At 40.6% G+C, this 22,755-nt stretch overlaps 1 protein-coding gene across 1 annotated transcript in view; it reads right to left on the minus strand.

Annotated features, from left to right (window-relative positions):
* Nucleotides 1–1,820: 1,820 nt before the first annotated feature.
* Nucleotides 1,821–22,755, minus strand: part of MYO10 (myosin X) — a 254,009-nt gene continuing 233,074 nt past the window's right edge. Inside the window, exons 31-41 of the mRNA XM_050937621.1 lie at nucleotides 20,557–20,699; nucleotides 19,826–20,020; nucleotides 18,551–18,708; nucleotides 17,150–17,273; nucleotides 13,994–14,291; nucleotides 9,723–9,930; nucleotides 8,895–9,031; nucleotides 7,696–7,816; nucleotides 4,196–4,648; nucleotides 3,587–3,778; nucleotides 1,821–3,211 (exon numbers count right to left, since the gene is read on the minus strand). Of these exons, the coding sequence (XP_050793578.1) occupies nucleotides 3,101–3,211; nucleotides 3,587–3,778; nucleotides 4,196–4,648; nucleotides 7,696–7,816; nucleotides 8,895–9,031; nucleotides 9,723–9,930; nucleotides 13,994–14,291; nucleotides 17,150–17,273; nucleotides 18,551–18,708; nucleotides 19,826–20,020; nucleotides 20,557–20,699 (2,140 nt within the window). The 3' untranslated portion in view covers nucleotides 1,821–3,100. The remainder of the gene's footprint in view (nucleotides 3,212–3,586; nucleotides 3,779–4,195; nucleotides 4,649–7,695; nucleotides 7,817–8,894; nucleotides 9,032–9,722; nucleotides 9,931–13,993; nucleotides 14,292–17,149; nucleotides 17,274–18,550; nucleotides 18,709–19,825; nucleotides 20,021–20,556; nucleotides 20,700–22,755) is intronic.

The following is a 22,755-nucleotide window of genomic DNA, read 5'->3' on the forward strand; positions in this document are numbered from 1 at the left end:
TGATTTTTGTCTTATACCTTACAATGGACCAAAGGTCTATGTATATTGCAATTTAATGTTATTGCTGCCACGTGTTGCTTCTCTCACCCCCATCTCCTTATGTTGTAACAACGCTACAGGACCTCCTTTAGGATACGTTCCTCTTGCTCAGGAGGAATGGAATGATCTGATACGTGTGCAGAGCCAGGAGTTGCAGTGGAGCTGAGGTGCTCCTCTGGGACATTGGCCTCACACTAAGGGAGAAGCTGACATTACCTCGGGGCACAATGTTAATGGAAGTATTCAGTGCCCAAGGGAGCACAGGTTCATTTGAAAGAACCTCTTCATGCTCCTTTATGTGGTATCAGTATCTCACTCCTCAAAGGCACACGTATACACACAAACCAGAATGTGTATACAGGTATATGTGTTATGAAGGAACAAGTGCCTGAAGGAGTAGAGGTTGCCCTACCTTACATCTTTTTCCCTGTAAGCTCTGTAGACACAGAGAGCAGCTTTAGTAAATATAAAAATCTACTTACAGAGAAGAGGGAATCACTTTCAGAGAAACTCTAAAAAGGTAGCCATAAATTACCACAAGGGAAATGTCTGCCAGAGATTACAAATTGACGGAGTCATTATTTTTGCCATTCTACTCAGCAATAAACTGTTGATTTGATAGGTTGAAATTATTTAATTAAATTTGAAATTAATGTAAGCATTCCTTCAAAGTACTGAGCTTAATTTAAAATGGCAACCATGTATCTGCTGCAAAGATGGATTATATTATGTTTAGTGCATTTTTTATTTTTTTAATTATTCAAATATGAATTCCGTTAAATTGACACTGTAAGAAACTCTTACTTCCGAGGCCTTCTTGTGTTGCTGTTCAGCAATGTCACTTTGGTCATAATTACCAAATGCTACTTTAAAAAGTGATTTAAAATGTGTTACTTTTACCTTGTACTGTATATCTGCAAGATATTTTGTTTGATTTTAAAACACTTCCCTCCCCCAATGTAGTTTTTCCCATTGCAATCCAATTCTGAACATTTTAATACATTTATAGCAAGGCTACTTTATTATTAATATATCCAACAATTTTGATTAAAAAACCATAAAGATGGAATTTTTTTAAAATGGAAAACACAAAATCAGAAAATGCACAACAATAAAATGGATTTCATAGGGACCTGTAAGTAGCTACATGTACCTGCCACAGAGAAAGAGAGACCACGATTTGTAGCAAGCTTTTTTCAAGCCCCTTACAGCTTGTGATGAAGACCTCTCTTGGCCACACATTTGTCACACTTATGAATGATCAAAGTTGCTGTAGTGTATGCTGTGCACCCCTAGGGTGTGTCTGGTTGCTGATTAAGTTATTGATTGCTAGGGCAGCACAAGTGAAAGCTCTTGTGTTTAACTGCATTGTTTCCAGAGAGATTTTACATTGTACAGGGATAACTCAACAATTCTCATGCTTTAGCATTTCCCTGATTCCTCCCACATTTCCTCAGGCTGCACTCAGATCTTTTGCTATTTGTGGATTGTTTGTATAATACCAATTTTTGTTGTAATTCATAAAGCTTCTTACCAAGCAGGTGATTTGGGCTTATACTTGGGCTTTTGGAAGCTGGATATATTAGAAGTGTTTATATATTACTGTACTGTTCTCTACTTGATGTAAAACAAATACCATCACAGATGTAAACGCAACTCCAGTTTGCAGTGTATTCACAGCCTTGCCCCCCAAAAGTTGGAAGACAACTAATGTTTTTCTAGAAACCAGATTCAATATAAATGGGAAACAAGCATGATAACTAAGATCTTTTATTGCTGGATTTTCTTTGAGCAAATAATCAATATTTCTTAAAGGCTGAGGTCATCAATAAGGGCTAATACATGTGTTTATTGCTATGGACAAAAGACATCAATTCAAGTTTTACCTTATATTACAGCTTTTCCATATAAAAATAAAAGTCCCAAATCAGCTTTACTATTGGCTGATAGCACTGACTTATTTACAGGTGCTTTGTCAAGAACCATCATTAGGCAGCAGGGTAAATATTGAGAGGCATTTATAACAATACAATAGTTTAACTATATATAATTGTTCTCCTGTTTAATTTCTACTTTGAAGGGTTCTGACTTTTTCTGATTGGTTTATTTTGGAGCATCCAATCAGAGTTTTCATAAGAATAGCATCTTTAAAAGTAATGTGTAATATTTAAATTTTTTAATTGAAACAAATAAAAGAATATTGTACGGATAACTGCATTTCCTTATTAGAGCAGTTTATAAATAGTTTCAGCTACATATCTATTTATAATACAGCACATACAGAATGCAGACTTGCTACATACGTGGTAAAATGCATTTGTAATAGTAAATCAAAAAGATATGAAAATCCCAGATTTTGATTTGTTAATAAAACTGGCTTATAAAAGTAATTGTAAAATTGAGACAACTATAACTCTCTGGACTATTAAAATGTACAGAAAGACTGTTTACACCATTGCACATCATTATTCCCTTTGCTTTAAATGCTTGTGAAATATGGAATAAAATTAGAGTCTACACAGGTCATATGCATGCACACACAAGCATGCATCCATGAAAACAAGGGGAAAACAAAACACACTGTTAACTAAGTCCATAAGGAAGGCTGCCAGCAGCATTCCGACAAAAATACTTTCTCCCTCACACATGGATCAGGCCAGTAGGTTAGTGCATTATGGATCAATTAATTCCTCTTCCATCTTTTCTTCGTATTCTGAAGAGGGGGAAAAAGCACATCCCGCTCAACACCACGATTTATGTAAATGCAAGTTGGTTTTAATGTCTTAAGGCACTTCTTACTGCTTGGATGGCAGTGTATTAAGGCATACAGTATGTCAACTAAAAGTAATAAAGCTTTGGAAATTTTGAAGAATGTTAGCCAACTGTTTTTAGTATATGACTATTTAAGTCGATATTTTACAAAGGCCTCCTGAAAAAATTTTTTTTGAAGATTTCCCCCAAATTCTGTTTCTTGGGTAGCTCGTTGACAAATTTGATCAGTATTTCCAGGCCAGCAGTGATATGTTTTGATAGTAATGGCACAGTGAGACTGGTTCTGTTTTCACCTGGAGCTGCTTTGACTCCCATGGCTACTCACTGATCGAGAGGTGCTGTAACGTTTTTTCACAATCATACTGATATAAGCTTTCATCAGTTTTGCGATGTCAACCACCTGCCAAGAGAGTAAAAATAACCCAAACCTTTTAATGTGATACAGTAATGCATCTCAGCACATAAAATAGAAGTCTGACTTCCATTATCTAACCACTTACAAAAACCCCTTACTGTAAGTTAACACAAATACTTAGAAACTTAGTAGCTTCTACCCAATTCCTGTTTTGCCTCTATTTTCTGTCTCTGCTACAGAACAACAATTACTTATATTGATTTTTAACAACAATTGTCAGTTTTAGATGAAGATCTACAAAATGGTATTTAAACCTTTAAAAACTGAACTAGAAGTATTACCTGGAAAAATGAGTGCTAGTTAATAAGAGATGAAATTAACAAGAAGAGCATATTAAAATTCCTCTTGCTCTTTACTTACCTTACTGGTCTCAAAAAGCAGTTCTCTCTCATCCACTACAATCTTGTAGGTGTTGGCAAGTGGTGCCCCAAAGGACAAGATATGTTCATACTGGAACACTTCTAAAGGCCTGCCTTCCCCACGCTTGTAGACAGAAACTGCATCAGCACTGACTCCCAACCAGAGTTCTTGTGGGAAGCCCCCTTCTTTACACTAGTGAAGGAAAGAGTATAAATGAACATTCAGGAAAACTTGGGTGGGGGTGGGGGGGAACACTTAGCACTGAGGTCACCTTCTGTGCACCCTAAATCACAGTTCAAGTACAATATTACGTTCTGTAGAATATTTTCTATTCTCCATCCTGCCAACTTTTTTATGGGAGACAGTTATTTGATCTTGTAGAAAAATATTATGGTTCATGAATAGACAAATATAAATGTCTACACTGGGGATTATAACTAGAGTGCTTTTTAACTAAATACTCCATATTATGCCAGCCTTCTCTCCCTCCAAGAGAAAAATAGTAATATTCATTGAAATAATATACTGTTACATTCAGTGGGGACACTTTGGCATCAAGTTCATTGCCCAGAATAGTAGCAGCTCACCAGTACTTATTATGTTGCTCACCTCCACATCAAAGAGTGCTGACCCATAGCCAGGCCACTCCTTAATCAAATACATGTACTTGGCCATAGCTTGTTCCTGGTTCATTCCCTGCAGTTTTTTCCACTTGTCGATAACACTAGTCCTTGCAGCTGAGACTTCCTCTTTGACCCACATATCCAGCATCTGCTCCTCCTCCATCTTCTGTTTGCTGATGGAGCCACTGCGGAAACTCCTCCTCAGCGTTCCTTCAAGAAAGCTGGCTCGCTTCCTCTCAATCCTCTCTGCGGGGGTAAACATTTTAGTAGACTGTGTAATACGAGACTTCAGCCTTTGTAAGGGATAGACTTCTTCTATTTCTGGCATTGTGGTATGCAGACTGTAGTCTCCTTGTAGATATTGGAGTCGCAAGGCAGCAAGGACCTGGAGGGTTTCTTCAGGAGCAGGGTAGTGTCCTTTAATCACTGCTTCATGAGCCTAATGGAAAGTAAGAAGAGGGCTAGCTTTACACACAGGTAGTAGGATTCAACTCTTTGGAAACTAGATAATACCTGCAAACTAGCTTCTTCCTAGGAGCAGATTTAGAGAGCTAGTATAGGGATTTGAGAGACTGTCTCTAGCAGACTAGAGAGGGAGGGTAGATCAGGAATCGTAAATGGAAAGTATCTCAAAGTGCCTTCTTAATTGGACTATAAAGCCAAGAACAGCAAGAGATCAGCAGGGAATATAGTGGGGTCAGAGAGGCAACCAGGCAGCAGTAGCGGTGGCAGCAATGGGGGAGAAGAAATTAATCTGGGTTACAGGCTGGCTGAAAAATGTCCATCAACTGGTTTGATAAGAGAACTTTGTTTGACAAAATGAAATTTGTGAAAAGTGTCTGCTTTTTGTGGAAAATGATGACCATCAAAAAATCAGAAACCTTCAATTTGGAAATGCTCCTCTCATGCCTTATGGGAGTTATAGTTCAGGTGACTCATGTCTTGGTTCTCCTCTATGTGTTGGGATGCCATTTTCCACGATGCACTGTACTAGCTCATCAAAAAGAAAGATCATGGTGCATTGTGAGAGATGTAGTCCAGCCCATAAAAGGAGCATGAGGCAAGAGGAAGCCAAACTACAACTCATTGCCACTGTGGTGATATTTCGGAATTGAAATTTTCAGCCAAAAGTTTTCAATAATTTTTTTCCCTGAAAAGTCAATTTTTTCTGTGGAAAATTTTTGATCAAAATTTTCCATGAAGGAAAAAAAAAACCCGATTGTCTAACCAGGTGTCCTGGGGGAAAAGAGGGGAGGGAAAGAGATGAATAGTTGGATTGAGGCTGCGTGTGCGCATATGTGTGCAGCGGAGATAAGTAGTGAAGAAGCACCTTAGTGTCAAAGAAGTGCCTTCACTGTAAGGGTTAACTTTAGATATTAAAACAGTTCAGAGGTTTAGAGACACTAAAATTCAAAACTGGAGACCCTGATTTTTAACTGATAAAATAATACCAATTACTTGGCAGCAAACCCATGCAGCGAATAAAAAAGGGAGCAGCATGGCTGAAACCACATCACAATTAATCACATCCTGAAGATATATTCATGAAGTTCATTTTAGTGATTGAATGCTCTATGCTTTCTAGCTGGATTACTATTGTTCCTATCAATATACACAGAGTGCTTGAGTGACCCTTGCCATAAGACAGTGAGAAGGCAGATTCTCTGAGGAAATTGCCTTCATATAATTGCACTTATTTGAATTGCAAACTCTGCAAGCACATTGTCTGCAGTTCAGATCAATACCACAATGTGATATTTCAGAAGACAGCACTTCAGTGCTCCACAGCTCTTCTAGGTTATATTATGTAAAAGATTTTCTTAATGATTCTGTTCAAGTTTCATATAAAAAAACTGCTTGGCTGTTCAATGCCTAACAATATCTCTCTAGATTGGCAGGGGCTTGGAGTACTGCAGTGGTAGCCTGTTCAGCCTCTGAGATCTGTGCAGACAGTGGAGTAAACAAAGAGTAGTAATTAAGGAGTGTGTTGATCAGCTCTGAAGGGAGGCGCCCAAGTAGACCAGAAGGACTGTGTCTGTAATGTGGATACTTAAAGCCAGGTTTTAACTAAAAAGTTAAGTTGACCTACCTACTGCAGACCATGCTAGGTCAACAGAAGGAACAAAAGGTCAAACATACTTATTCAGGAAACCTTGGGGACATTTTAAAGTGGTCACTAGACAGAGAAGATGACAGCCTACTTAAGCGTTTTCCTTAGTCCTTCACAGTGTGGCACAAAATGAAATAACAGCTAAAACCTTCTGCAATAATAAATCCCAACAGTGAGAATCTTTGCTGGCATAATAGAGGGCTTGTTACCAAGCAAAACAAACTGTTTCCTGTCAATATTTATTTTAAGATTAATTTACACCCACAAATCCATTTAGTTTATTACCAGTTTTGTCCTTTTGCAATAATAAACCCCATTCTAGGGTGAGCAGAGCACATTCATTACTTATCACAGTGATGTGATGGGTACAGGGGGAGCCAGACTGATTGCTTATTACCGAGTTTATTAAGCTCTAATCTACTGCTGAAAAATGCAAGAGCTATTAGTTGTCTGCAGTTGTCACTATAAGTCTTGGAATTTAAAAAAAAAAAAAAAAAAAAGCCAACCCTTATGTATTTCTGTAGAAACTCATTGTTCCCTTTTCTATTTACCTTTTATGTTTCTTGTGCTGACTTAAGAGCATATATGGATGCAAATCCAGGTTCCCATCCCTGGGGGATGGAGTTATGATTTTGACTTAACAACGAAGGGGTTTAGGAAGAAAAAGGGTCACAAAGCTAGGGGCCAAATTCAGAGGTGAAGCGTAAGGCATAGTAACTGATCGTGAAGACCAGGTGATCCTCAGCTGGTGTAAACTGGTGTAGCTCCATTGAAATAAATGGAGCTAGCCAGTTTATACCATCTGAGGACTTGGTTCCAAATATTTATTAGTTCTTCAGTTTAGATGTATAAGATAAGTGTAGACTAAGGAAATCCAAAGATGTCTAAACTAGCTTGACTTGCATACTGAGAAGCTGGAAGACTTACCTTTATAGCAAGGACAAGGAGATTATTTTGACCAGTATGTTTATAGCTCCTGCCAACTGCTTTTAATGTTATATCCTTCTCTTCTGACCTCTAGGTGTGTAAATTATGCTAGCTTAGATGCAGTGAGCCAAATTCAAATGGGATGTGTAAGGGAGGGTGTAGATAACATAATGGTACTGGTGAGAGACTAGGATGGGCAAAGTAGTCTAAACTGCTGCAGTGTACAAGCAAAGCGGGGGGGAAACAATGTGTAAACTGCACTATCTTAGACTCATCTCTGAATTTAGCCCTAAAACTTAATATGGGAAGCCTCCTGTTCCGAGCAATCTTCTCTGGGAATGCACAGTCCTTTCCCATCTGGCATGTTAAGCATTTGTTTCTGTTGCCTTGATCTCCTGTCCTCCTTGTCTCTCCAAAAGAAAATAAATCTCATTTCCCCCATTCTTTACCTGCTCGAACATGAATGCGAATTCCACACTGTCTTTGGGCACATTTTGTGTGTCTAGGAAGCAGTAAAGCTTGAAGTAGAACTTCCATGGCATGTCCCCAGCTTCTGAAGTGGCAGCAAGCCTAGAAACAAGTTTGGAGCAGACATCAGTGACCAGAACTATTTTCTAAATTAACAAATATCGAGAATTCCAAACAAGACAGCAACCAAATTCTGCTCTGTCATATACCCAATGTAAATCTGGAGTAACTCGGTAACATCGGTGGAATTATTTTAGAGTTACACCAGAGTAACAGATCAAGAATTTGGCCCAGTATTTTCAATTTGCTTTAAAAAGATGATTTTGCTCCTGGCTGTAAATCTGTTAGGCTACAAAAAGACTCCGGTATTACAAATGTTGGTTCTGATTTGAGGCAACTGTTTCCACCACAAATCATCAATAATTTAATGAACAAATTTTAGACCAATGTGTAATAAGAGAAAAGCACCAATGATATCAGAAAGTCTGATTGGCTAATGACAACTGAAAGGTAGGGAATCTCTGGGGGAAGTGCTGCAAATATTTTTTATTATAACTGGATTTAGAAGTAGTGGAACACTGAGCACAGTAGCCTTAGATGAGAGAAAAGGAGAGAAATATGGATTTAAGCATTGAATTACACTAGTGAGTTTTTCCTAAAATCTCCCACCATTGCTATCATTGGCAGTAGCAATTTGGGAACACTAGTGTCTTAAGCATCTGCTCTGAGCAAGGTTAAATGACACAGTGATTCAAATAGCAGTGACTGCCTGGAATCCTGTGGATATTGCTGCTTCTGGCACTGCTCTCACCCATGGAGCTGCACCACGGTTATGGTGGGAAATTTTAGAGAAGAACAGGCAAGCACAGACATAACTAGGGTGGGAGGCAGGAGGAGAATGGGAGGTTAGGAGACAGAGAGAAACAACAGAATGCAAAAACCACTATGATGGAAAATTTGTATTTCATTGTCATGAGACTGAGGAAATCAAGTTTACAAGCACTTCATTAATCATTCTAAAAAAGATGCTATTGTTTCAGAAATAGCAGTATGTGGAATGCAGTTGTATATGCTGCCTCATCACTAACAAGTCTAAAGAAAGGGAGAATTGAGCATATTGCTGATGTTAGGAAGTTTTCTTTTTTAATTGCTGCTTATTAGCACAGAGAAAGAGACTCACTTTTCAAACTTTGCCAAGATATCAGCCACAATGGTCCTGCTTTCAATTGCTTTATCAGTAGTTCCATTGTATTCAAACAAGGCAAACATATTTCTGCTATCCTCCATGGCTAAGCCTCGAATTAACTTTTCAACAACCTAATGAAAAAAGCACAACAACAAAACCATAACAAAAAAGTTAGTACCTTAGAGGGTAATTAAGTCTAAGGAAAATTAAGACAAGGTAGGAGTCATTTTAGGGCAAAAAAGTGGCCAAGCTACTGTCTAGAATGATTTAACAATGGTTTTCTCCAAACACTTATCTATTTTCAATTGCTCCTCCTTTTGCGATAGACATTATTGAATTGTAGCAGGTACATGGCAGCATGCAACAGTTAATGCCCTAATTTTCCAAACTCAAATTTCTGAAGTATCAAAATTTGGGCTGAATTTTTCCAGGCATGGGGACATATATGCTCTCATCTACACCTGGGTATAGTGGAATAACTCCTATGAAGTCTGGATAGTACCAGGGTTACTTCTTCACATTCTTGCTAGCTATCTTTCCCAAAACCAGATTTGATGCAGATCAATGGTCACCAAGACTCTCCACTAAAAAGATAGTTTCCTAAGCAGAGGTCTTATCAGTGCCTCCTTGAACAAACCTTGAAATTTCACTTCCGCTGAACAGAGATGCTGATAATCTCCATCAGCCGGGCCCAATGTGGAGCCCAAAATGCCTCAGCACCTCCAGAGTTTCAGTGAGAATTAATGGCTAAAATTGTAGTGTCCACAAGAAGATTTAACACTTATCCCTATGAGGCCCTGCTCTGTCACTACCTCTTCTCACCTCTCCAGCTGTGGTATGGGAGTTGATTGTGATTTTACAGGAGCCACCACCATGGCAATAAACTGTAGATGTCATTTCTTGTCTTCTGATCAGGGCTTCTATTTCATCCCGCGATGGCACAAATTCTCTGCATTTGGTTTTTTTGAGAGATTCGTAAGTGAAGAGAGCATACTTTTCCATTTCGGTTCCTGGAAACTGGTCACGAGCCCTGTGACACAAACACTGAACTTAAATCACCTGCTGATAAAATAAAAGATCTGTGGCGAGCACCAGGGGCTCCTTGACTAAATGACACTGAGGCGGTGAACACACAGTGTTCCAGTGGTTAGTACAAGTCTGCACAGTTGTGTACTGACATGCAGAAGCTTGTCTTCACTGCTAAAAACCCCCTCCATGACAACTAATGCATGTTAGCTATCCTAATGTAAAAATCCTAGTGGAGACCAAGCACTATAGTTTACATCACGAGGAAAGTTAGGGGAGATCAACCATTGCAGGAGTGGAAGGCAAGGGAGGGCATTAGTGTTGATCTTGCCCAGCTCCCTCATGATAAAAACTACAGGTGCCTTGTTTCCACTGGGACTTTACAGCAAGATAACGATCACATTAGTTATCTCACTGTAAAACCAAACTTTTTTGACAGTGAAGACATAGCCTTAATATGTTCTCTTTTGCGCAGAATATTTTTCCCCAAAAAAAGAATCAAAAGCAAGAAAGGCCCAACAAAATGTGTCCTGACTACTCAATGTTGCAATTGTGGCAGTAGGGAGGGAATGTAGTTTACCAGCTAGAGTAGTGGGGTCAGGACTCCTGGTGTCTCCTCCCGGCTGGGTTATACCGTATAACAGTTACTCATGTTGGTGAGTATCTACTCACACAAGTAAATCAATGGACCTGAATGGGACAATTTGGGTAAGTGCTCAACAATGTAACCATCGCAGAGGTTGGGCCTTGATAATCTTAGACAACTTGAAGCATGGAGAGATTCCATGCTCTGCCCATCTGTAAAACAGATCTAATACCACCTTCCTCACAGGGGCATTGTGAGGCTTAATTCATTGATGTGTGAAAAGGGCTACAAGATCCCCAAATCAGGGGGTACGTCTACACTGGAGATGCAATTTCCAGCTTGGGCAGATGTATGTTTGGTAGATTTGATTGAGCTACTGTACTAAAAATAGCGGAAAAGCAGTGCCTGCAAGGGTGGTGGGAGAGGCTAGCTGCCCGAATACAACAATCCCATCTGAAACCCTAGGTACCTAATCTCCCAGGACTACCCTGCTATTTTTAGCACGCTAGCTCAATCAAAGCTAATGTGTGTAAATCTACCTGAGCTGAAAGTTACTCCTCCAGCTGCAGTGTAGACATACCCATGTGCATATGGAAGTACTGTTTATAGGACTACAACTATACTGTGGTATTCTTATGCACAGATATTCTACAACTGGCCTACAAAGGAAAAACTCAGTTACATGAAACACAAATTCAGATTCTCGTTTTAAGAAAACTGGAGGATTTATCTTGTGTTATAAAATAGTTTGGATTCAGGAAATAACCTGATTTCCTTTAAACATGCAGCAGTACAGCACAAAAGTCTGAACCATGGCCATACCTGTGGTTGCTCAATTCTACATCAAACAAGTTTTAAACATTTGTTCTAGATTTACAAATAAGTCTTCACTCTTTGTAACATATACGTAGGCTTAGAAAGATTAGGTTTTTATCAGTAAACGTCAGTTTCACCATAGTTTGCAGTGTTGTAGTCATGTTGGTCCTAGGATATTAGAGAGACAAGGAGGTGAGGTAATAACTTTTAAAGAACTAACTTCTCTTGGTGAAAGACAAGCTTTTGAGCTTACACACAGCTTTTCTTCAGGTCTGGGAAAGGAAGCTTATATTCATAACTTTGCTAGACTCTAAAAAATCATGGACATAATAAAGACACTGGATTCATGGCTTATTACAACAACCTATAACCCAATAACCCCCCTCCCAACCGCCCATTTTTGCCTCCTCACTGCAGAGGTGTTAACTGACTACTTCACCCTGAATGGTGTCTTACAATGTGTTTTAACTCCTTATGCTAAATGATCTGTTCCACCTTGTACTTAGCTGTGACACTCTAAGATTGTGTCTACACTACAGACCTTACGGTGGCACATCTATACCAAAGGTCTCTTGTGTAACTGCTCTGTGCCGGTGGGAGAGAGCTCTCCTGATGGAATAATTAAACCACCCCAAGGAAAGGCAGTACCTATGGCAGTGGGAGAGCATCTCCTGCTGACATAGTGCTGTGCACACCCGTGCTTTTGTCAGTGAAACTTATGTTGGTTGGGGTGTGTGTGTGTTTTTTTCCACACCCCTGAGTGACAGAGGTTTTGCCGACAAAAGTGCTAGTGTAGACAAAACCTGAGTATCTTTCCCAGACCTGAAGAACGGCTCTGTGTAAGCTCAAAAATGTGTCTGTTTCACCAACAGATGGTGGTCCACTAAAAGATATTGCCTCACTCACCTTGTCTCTCTAATTTCATCATACACACACACACACACACACACACACACAAACTGGCAAAAACGATTTCCATCTATAATCGAAATTTAGAGCTAGGCAAAGTAAGAAAAATGCTACTTAAGAACATCTTAGCGTTTGATTTAACACTATTTACTTGGTATATTTTGACATATTATGTTGGTGCTTTGTGTTAAGTTACAAAGCTTTAGCTTTTTTAATCTTAACACTTACTGTGATAAGAACAGCCATACTGGGTCAGACCAAAGGTCCATCTAGCCCAGTATCTTGTCTACTGACAGTGGCCAATGCCAGGTGCCCCAGAGGGAGTGAACCTAACAGGTAATGATCAAGTGATCTCTCTCCTGCCATCCATCTCCATCCTCTGACAAACAGAGGCTAGGGACACCATTTCTTACCCATCCTGGCTAATAGCCATTTATGGACTTAATCACCAACCCTTTTAAACGCTGTTATAGCCCTAGCCTTCATTAAATAATTGTCTGACCTCCCCACCAACATAACTTCCGACAACTGTGAGAATTTAAAATGACACAAATCAGACAAAAACACAACAAACTTCAAACACATAATTTTGCGCAACTGTGAAAATTTAAAATATTGTGAAAAATATTTTTTATAAACCCATCCATATCTGTCAACATTCCAATTCTGCCAAGCCAACATATGCTCAAAGTCAATGACTACTGTTTTTAAATAATAAATCTGCATTCATATCTTTCAGCCAGTGATCTCAAAATGCTTCACAAACACTAAAGGAATACTTAAAATTAAAAGCAACACAAACAATTCAGGTGCAAAACTTTGGTTTTGTAAAAAATGCATTTCTGCCAATACAAACATGAACAGAAATGTTGACATGACTTAAATTCCAACAGAAATTGTTTATTTTTAAAGGAATAACTTTCCCAGTGACCCAGACACTTTGTACCTTTCTACTATAAAAGAACCAAAAGTGAACCTAATGATACTATAATCCAGAGTGAAATTGACTAATCTATTTCATTGTCAAAATAAAGTAGACAACAAAAATTGGGGGGAGGGGAAATCAATTTTAAAAACTGTTTCCTTTTTAAATAGTGAAGTTAACTAGTAACACTTTAAATGGCAGAAAAGAAAGTTTTTAAAAAATATTTGTTTTAACATAATATCTCTGTAAGCATCGTAACACTCTTGTTATCTTCTCTCACTAAACACTGGCATAAATAGGTGAAGCGACATGTGCAAGTTGCAAGTTGATGGGAGAGCCAGGAGTAGGACCCAGGAGTTCTGGCTCTAAACTATTAAGACTACTTCTGTAGGTAAGAGTTTTTATAGTAAATACAAGATCTGTGCAGGTTTACAAAAAGAAGGCCCTGATCCTGCAAAGACTTGTGCATATGCCTTACTTTAGATGCTGTCATTAGTGCCATTCACTTAAAAAGTACTATGCACTGTGCATAAAGCTAAGCGCATGAGTAAGTTTTTGCAGGAATGAGGTCCTAACCGATTCTTCAAAAGATAACATTGAAGTCTATTAAAATTATTCCATGTACATTTTAAATGAATTTGATTACTTTTCCTCTAAATTTTAGACTCAGTGGTTGAAATACTTGGTACACTTCAAGGGATTCCTAACCCTTTCCCCAAAAGATGCCTGTTTATTGGAAACTGTTATGAAAAATTACCAGGAGAGGAGACAAAGTGAAGAAAAAGAGCTGAAAACAGTATTTGTATATCCTAGGTATTTGCAGCCTCTTACCTTTTGAGATGGAATTTCAGATACTTGAGGATACCACGGCTAGGCAGGAATGTGCAACTCATGCATGTGAGTATCTGCCAGCTATACAGATTCCCCACACTCCCTGGGTTAGGCACTTTGTTAGTCTGTTTGATGAGCTGACAGTAGAGCTCATCTCGAAGGGGTCGTAAATCATGCCCCGTCTGCAGGATACCCTGGATTATAGGTATGGGATCAGACATAGACTCTAGCTGCTGCAGAGAATTAAATATCTTGATGGCTTCATCCTGGAGAGTTGTGTAACCTTTATCTTTCAGCACTACAAAAAAGAGAGTAAGACATAAGAAGGTCTTATAAAAGAGATGCTCTAGCTCAACTGTTCTCAACTGGTGGTCCACGAGCCCTTTCAAGGGGGCTGCGGGGCCCCATGGCTGAAACTCAGGCTCTGAGCCCCAGCTACCTCTCTCCTGTACACTAAGCTACCCCCCCCGCCCATGCACAGCCCCTAGCCTCCCATCTCCTTGCACCCACAGCCACCCTGTGTGCACACAGCCCCAGCTACTCCCCTGCCTGCACACAGCCCCTACCTACCCTCTCCCTGCACCTAAGCTGTTTTCAAACTTTCTGAGCTAAGCACCTCATCTTTGAGTTATAATTTTTGGTTGCGCCCCCTCCTGTCCCCAACCCAGACTGGCGGATGGCCTGTTGAGGTGAGTCAGTGGGTGGAGGTGGCACTCCTTCCCTGGACCGCTGACCTCTTCCCCTGCCGCCCCCACCCCCCCCCCCGAAGTCGAACTATGTCTCTGCCCAAGGCCCTTGCCCTGAGCCGCTCTCCCCTCTACCCCCAGGCTGAGCCCTGGAGTTTTTATAGCATGTCAAGGGGGGCCTCAGAGAAAAAGAGGTTGAGAACCCCTGCTCTAGCTCAACCAAAAAGTATGGGCTTGAAGCAGGAATTACTGGGTGGAATTGTATGGCCTGTGTTATTCAGATGATCATAGTGGTCCCTTCTCACTTTGAAATCTATGAATCCATTAGAAATGTGTGGAAACTAATAATTTCTCATAAAATGAAAATTCCATGTTGAAGTTTGTTTTTATTCTGAACCTGAACAAAAAACAAAAATTTCAGAATTCCCATGAAAGGAAATTAATTTTAAAAAATGGTTTCAGGTCAATTGAAGCATTTTGTTTTGATTTTGACTTTAATATTTTATATTGTAATGTACAATATAAAATTTTGAAATAAAAAACATTGAAGTCCCCTTATCAAAATTGTTTCCCTCCCAAATGAGTCATCATTTTCCAACATAAAAACATTGTCAGAAAATTTTTGACCAGCTTAGAATCTGTACTGCTGAAATATCTATTGCTCTTTCAACAACATAAGGAAAATTAAGTGGAGATCACAAGTTAGTTGTTGAATTCTTGCGTTTACTCATTTTCAATATACATGGAATTGTTTTTCTATAATATTAGCATATTGCTTAAACTCTAATAGCCAAACTAGCTAATTGCTTTATTGCTTTTTAATACAAGAAAATGAATTAATCACTCTTTGTATTACCTAATGTTGACTAGGGCCTTAGTTAGTACAGCTAAAAGCACTGTATACAATTTGGGTTTGAAGAATGGGAGGGACTACACTGCATGGATGAGTAATCCTTATGTTTGATTCATAGTTAGGTTTAATCCCTCTGGCAAGATAGGTAGCAGTCTATTTTATGAGTGGTGAGTGATTGACTTTTCTTTACTGTGTTATCATTACAGAAAATAACTTTGGGCTCAAATGAAATTTAAAATATCTCAGATCTGAGCTATGTGAAGCTACATCATTTTAGGGACAACTCTGGCAGGAATCTTACCTCAGGAGCAGCACCCCCAGGTTTTATGCAGGGCCTTGGCTGCTGGCTCTGCGCCCAGGACTCCACTCCCCGGCCTGGGGCGCAGGTCTCAGCAGCCGGCCCCACTCCCCGGCCACTGGCCTCGTGCCTGGGGCTCTGCGCGCAGGGCCCTGCTCCCAGCCCCATTCCTGGCACCCCACTTCCAGCCCCACACCTGGGGCCCCGTGCCTGCCCCCATCTGTGGCCCCAGCCTTGGCCCCCTCAGCCCTGTCTGGGTCCCCCCTCCCAGAAACACAGCCCTGCTCCTGGCCCCAGATCGGGGGGATTGGGGGCATGGACGGGGTAAAGGGGGCAGGGAGGGATGAGGTAAGAAGTAAAAACTGCTTTTAGCACCCCCACTATTAAAAGTGCTCCAGCGCCACTGGTCAGTAGCCAGCGTTCTTCCTGGAGCATGCCCACTGCTATACCCGTCAAGGGGTGTAGCTTACTCTTCCTGCATGCACAGCCAGCTTAAAAGAGTAAAGAGACGCCAGCTTAAAAGAGTGAAGAACTGCAGCTCCTATGTTCTACCACTGCACAAGAATCGGGGGGGGGGCGGGGGGTGGCCTCTTGCAGGTCCCCTTCCTCCTCCCAGGAAATCCATGGGGCAGCAGGGTATAACTTGGGTCTGAGAGAAGATGAGAAGAAAATCTGACACACATGCCATTTGATATCCTGATATTTAGCCCCATGATTGCCACCTTTTCTTCACAGAACAGTCCTGATCTGGATGGGCTTCTCTCTTTGACCGGCAATATGAGTTTTAAAATAACTTAAGTTTATCTTTTTAAGGAAATCAAATTCATAACCATCGTGCAACAACTCTGTCCCAGTGTTCAAAGTCTATGAGGTACTCACCTGGAGGTAAAACATGAGTTGGCTGGCGTGGTTATTACACCTGTTTTTTTGGAAATCAAAGTTCACAATATCTATCTAAATCAATGACTTTTCAAATTAAATAGCCTCAATAATAATACATGTATATTGGATTCCTGTTTTCCCCACACAAATGACGAAATATGTAACAGTTTTAAACTGGAGGCTATAGTGGCTTAAGGCAGCTGCAGTCCCCTCTCCAGTCAGGAAGAGAGGGGCTCTGACGTGCATAGTGATAATGAGGGAAGGAGATGTGTTCAGGGTGGTTGATGGGATTAAATTATTTAACTAATCTCTGTTGCAGCCTTTACAAGGCAGGGCTTCTATGGAGCCCCTGATGGGAAACTAAAGTTGTGCTCCCTAGGGTAAAGTAGGTAACCTGGGCGAAAGAGAGAGGGAGTTTACATGTCTGAAAAACTTACAGTTTAGATTGATGTCCCCATATGGCAACGGCAGTAATGGGGAATGCAGTGGGTGATGCGTGTAACGGAGAATAGGGTTTCTCTTATAAATCTGTTCAACAACCTCAGAGTTCAGGCAGTTCTCCTGGTGGGTTTAAAAAAAGAAAAGGCATAATTCCTGGTTCAGTGTGAATGATAATCCAGTGATGGATGCATGTGAACAGACTGGTCCAAAAAATTATTCAACTGCAGCACCATGTGAAAAGGTCTGTTAGTAAAATTACTTGTTGCTAAAAGATACAGGAATAAAAACTGACCTGCAGAATTTTCTTCAGGGGGTCAGGCATCATTTCAGAAGGGTATGAGAAGTGTCAGCCATTCTTCTACACATTGAAGATGTAGAAACTTGTATCATGGCAAAGTGGCATTCTCATCTTGTTTTTATGCCCAAAGCAGAATATGGTATACGTGACTCTCCTAAATCCAGTACACTTCATAGTCCTGCCAGTTTCCCTACTTATAGAATGTCTGGCCAGATGTTTTCAGAGTTTGACAGACAACATCAAGCAGCTGTTCTCTAAAACACACTACTATAAGTAATGATCATGAGAGGTGCTTGGTATTTCCAGTTCCCACTGGCATCAAAGGGAGCAATGGGTGCTCAGCAGCCTCCAAGATGAGGCCCAGAATGAGCCACACTTTAATGCTTTTATTGCACAGACTAATCAAAAGAGCTGTGCAGAGGATGGAAAATCCATTTTTGGAAGAATTTTGAGGTTTCAAAATTTATTTTCATGTCACATTGGTATGAAAACAAAACCTTTCTAAAATTTTTGCAAAATGGAATTGTGTCAAAACATGTTTTCCGCTCAAAAAGATCAGGTTTTCAATTAATCCCTCTCTGGTGAAAAGTAGTCAGACAGCCCTGGACCCTAGAAACCTTCTGAAGAATCCTGCAATTTTTATCTTTTCTGAAGATCCACCACATTATCTGCTGAAGTGAGACCAACAGAGATCCATTGGGAGAGATGGTGAGAGCCCATGCACGTAACCCCTCCAATGAGATCACAAAGTGCATTAGTTAATGCTGCTTTAAGCAGTATTAAGTTACACAAGTTATCAGGGCAAAAGTTACACTGGTTTCCAAGGGAAACATACATACAGAGTAGCTTTTCCCTGACTCTTTCCCCTCCACAGGCTATATACCCCATGTTCTTTTGCTCTTGTAACAGTTAAAGGAGAGGTTCCTTGAGCTGCTGAATGGTGTATGTGCGTCTGAGATTGTTTATATCAGGCATCTAATTGTTTAGAAATTGGGTCATTGGGCTTCTATTTCCTTTCACGTCACATGACAGAGGGAGCATAAAGGGCTCAGGTTCCAAATGTATATACTGTCTCCCCCTTCAGAGGTTTATTTTTTACCTTAATATCTTGAATAAGCTGCTGGGTTGGTGTATCAATCGGTGCTTTTGTATCAGTCACATTCTGGATGGCACTTGACCAGCGGGTGGCCTCATTGAGCAATTTTGTATAGAGACGGTAGCAGTGCTTGCGTCCATACACAGTTACATTCCAATAGCCTATGACAATAGTAAAAATTAGTTATTACAAAACATTTTGTGGCTTTGCTTATTCTGATGTAAGCAGAGAGATCAGTGTTTTACTAAGACACAAACTGCATGTCAGGAATAGCTAAACTGCTCCACTGGAGTCTCACTGGCAACTTCTCTGGAACCCAAAGTCTGCAACTAAGTAGCCTAAAATAGAGCAAGCTGCAGTTACTCATGTTTCTGTTAGGGAGGTACAGCCTCCGAGACAACCAGTGCCAGCGTGGAACACTCCATCCTGATTCATACATGTGCAATCTCCACAGGCCTCATCTTGGTAAGGCTGAAGGTCACCATAGGCCACATTGTAAAGACAGACTTGTCTCATCCTAGCTGTACAAGAGGATACTGGGACAAAATTGTCTTACAGAAGAAATCCTTTAATAGCCTGTATTATTTACGTAAACATGCATCATTAACACACAGGCTACTCAGTCTGTAAAACCAATACGTGTTCTCATCTGTGTAGCTTTCTTGCACCTTAAAAATACACCACTGATTCAGTCCCAATGAGAAGCAGCATATATTCAAACTTTATTTTCCTTATATCCCCAAAAAGGAGCCTCTTGTTTGAAAAGAACTGAATCAGAGTTGAAAACCAGTTTAGAAAATGTTCTTGGCCAAATTCAGAGGTGACTTGGAAAGTGGTGTAAATTTGACTCTGTTACTGTAGATCTACTTAGACACTAAATAGGGTCTCAGTTGCTCTAAGTTACATGCTGAGAAGCTAGAAAGAGGCTAGAAAGTAGGGTGAAGGCTGCCTTAATTTATTTCTTCTTCCAAATCCTTGATGTGTAATCTACCGTACACTAATTTAGCAGTATTAGGAGTGTTAGGAAGAATGAATTATACCACCTTACACATCACCTCTGCAGTTTGTCCCAAAGAGTTCAGATGTCTCTACCGGCAAAATATTTTGTGAAGTACCTCAGTGATTTAGAAGCCTAAGTTCCACTTCTCTTTACCCATATGTATTCCTGTAATCCAAATAGTGGATGTAAAATATTTTCCTACTGTGCTTGTTGCATTTCCAGGTAGGCTGGAGCGCAGCTCAGTGTACACAAAAACCTAATGCTCATGAACAAATTACCTGTCTCTTTGAAGATTTTCTCATCAGGCGGTACCACTGAGCAGAGGCTATTCAGGACTAGGGTACCCAATTTCAGGGCATTCTTCTCTGAGCTCTTGTAGTAGTCCAAAGAATTGTGCGTTAAGACAAACCAGCGCTTCTTCAGCTTTAGTGAAGACATCTTCGGACTGTTTTTCACTTCTTTGTGTAACCATCCTGTTAAATAGACACCCCATGAATTAAAGCTTTTCATGGAATTAGGCAAAGCTGTGGTTAACTTTTGGCAGCTTAGACTTTTTTAAAAAATGATGAATACAATTTATAAAAGTATCACTAAGTACTGCCAAGTCCTCTTTTTAAATAACTTTTGTTTAAGTTAACAGTGTCAAATTAACTCCCAAGAAAAGGTGAGGTTGAAATATATATCTGTACTGGGGCTTCTCAAACGTTAATGGCATGAACCACATTTTACTAAAAAGACTGACTCTTGGACACCCTTCCCCATCCATTCACAAATCACAAAACATCCTTGTGGAAGCTACAGCAACTATTTACCTGGAAGAGTGATATTAAGAAAAAGTCTGAATGTGTTTTTAGTAGTATCTCTTGAGTTAGCAGCATGAAAAAAAGCCAGCAGCATGTGACCAGCGAGCTCTCTGCAGACCACCAGCAAGTGCTCCACAGACCACTGTTTGGGAACCACTTATCTATACAATTCAACTCCTCTGATTTGCTTTCCCATTAATTCTTACCCCTCACTATGAATTCTTGCCCCTCCACTCTGGTATCTCCCTTTGATCTCTGCAGCAGTGTTATCCAGTGGTGCATCTCCTCAGGGGTGTCAGCATTACAGTGGAGAACACGATTAGCAGTGATGATCACAAATGAATTGGGTCTATGGAAAAAAACAAAGGTGGAAAAACTCATACAGTAAATATAACTACTGTTTGCACCACAACTAAATGACTGACTTACCTCACTTGCCATAAGCATAAACACTTCCCTCTTGTTTGTATTTTATATTCAGGCAAGTGTTTCTCACTTCTGCACCATTTATTTCAAGAACTCTAGCCCTATAACATGTTAAGCTTTTAAAAAGACTGTTTAAAATGAAAGATGGGTTTGTACCAAATGCTGGGTCTATGCAGCCCTGAACTTTGGGAAAACTTATATCCAGACTTTGCCCCATCTTTATGTCAGCCCAACATAAGACACTTCCCCACTCTAACAACAAAAAAACCACTTTAAAATTTGGCTCTGGATCCAAACTTTGTAGTTCATGGTCATCTCCATATAAAGTGTTTGCTTCAGTAGCCACTTTAGCTAAAACCAACTCTAATTTACGAAGATTTATAATGAAGCAGCATGTGAACACAGATCCCTTTATTTTTAATACAGTGCAATTAAGGCAGAAGAGTCTCTTTTTAATGAGATTCTGGCTTTCATCCAATCCTACCCCAGCATTCACTGAAGCACCAGCAAATTGACCTGCTTGCCTAAGATCACACGAGTGGACTGTCTTGGTGGCTCTACACGGATTAGATTCTACTGTTGTGCCCTTCTGTCTCCACAAGCCATGTGCTTTGAACTCTTCAGACCCTTTTTCTCCCCAAGATACCAGCTCACAAGAATTAGAACGCCTTTATCAGGGCCCATGCCATTTTGGGATGCCAAAGCAGATCATCAGCATCAAGCAGGAAGATAACAGACTCTCACTTTGCAGTTCTAGTGAGAAGACATTAGGAATATTGCACTCAGTTCTGGACATTTTAATGGCAAAATTATTTGGAGACAACTCAGAGAAGAGCAGCAAAAAATAGCTACTAGGCTTTCATCCTAATGTGATGGGCACTTTCCAAACACAAAGGAAGGTAATTCCTGCAACAAACTGTGTGCAATCCAAAAGACAGATGAAAGGCAAGGAAAAGAGAGAGAACCTACAAAGTGATCAGGGTGACTGCAGGCAACTGTTTTGCATTGACTGGAGGGGGGATAACATGGGTATCAGGAAGGCCAGTGAGGAGGATGTTACAATAGTCAAAAAGGGAGAGAATGAAGGGCCTAGACTAGTTTTAGCTTTGTGTAGACAGGGAAATATTATGTAGAAAGAAGTGGCAAGATCTGGCCACTGTCTGGATGTGTTAAAAGGGCTGGGTCTGTGTCAAAACTGATCCCTAGGTTATAAACTCAACAACAACAAAAACAGGAGTAGAGAGAGTTCAGGAGGAATGAGCAACAGTTCAAAGTTTTGGGTATGTTACATTTAACCTGATGGTGAACCATTATCAGAGACATACAGGAGACAGGTGGAGAGGTGGAACTGGATGGAAGTTGAAACCAGATGAGTAGATGAGGGTGGAGAGCATGAAGAAAAGAGGGCCTAGGATAGAGCCCAGTAAACAACCCTCCTGGAAAGCTGGAGAGGACAGACATCCAAATGAGTGGCTGAAGATAAGGTCAAAGAGGTGAGAAAAGAACCAAGGGAGGACATAATTGCTACTCCTGGGGGAATTCTGCGTCACTGTGCAAGCAGAGACTTCATGTCCCCCATAGATAATACATTCTGCTGGAGAGGCACTGCAATTACACCTTTCCCCCACCAGGAGTTGCTGTGGCACCAAAGGAGAGGGCAGCCAGCTCACAGGCCAGCACAGCCAGCCACAGAGAGGGAGGAGGCAGAGGCCAGGTGAGGAGGCACAGGATATGGGGGAATTGATGGGGTTGCTGGTGGTTCACAGACAGGGTTCAGAAGGGCTCGTGGGAGGGACAAACTGGGACAGAGGAACAGGAGCTAGTGGTATGACAGCACTGAGCCAGGGGCTGAATGGGAGGGGATGCAGGACCACGTGGAGATGGGGGGACAGGGATGGCTGAGTAGGGGTGCAGGGACACATGGGGATGGAGTGTCTGACTGAACGGGAGAGGCTTGGGGTCAGCCAGGGTCTGCAGGG

The sequence above is a fragment of the Gopherus flavomarginatus genome, chromosome 2, assembly GCF_025201925.1.
Source record: "Gopherus flavomarginatus isolate rGopFla2 chromosome 2, rGopFla2.mat.asm, whole genome shotgun sequence".
Classification (NCBI taxonomy): domain Eukaryota; kingdom Metazoa; phylum Chordata; order Testudines; family Testudinidae; genus Gopherus; species Gopherus flavomarginatus.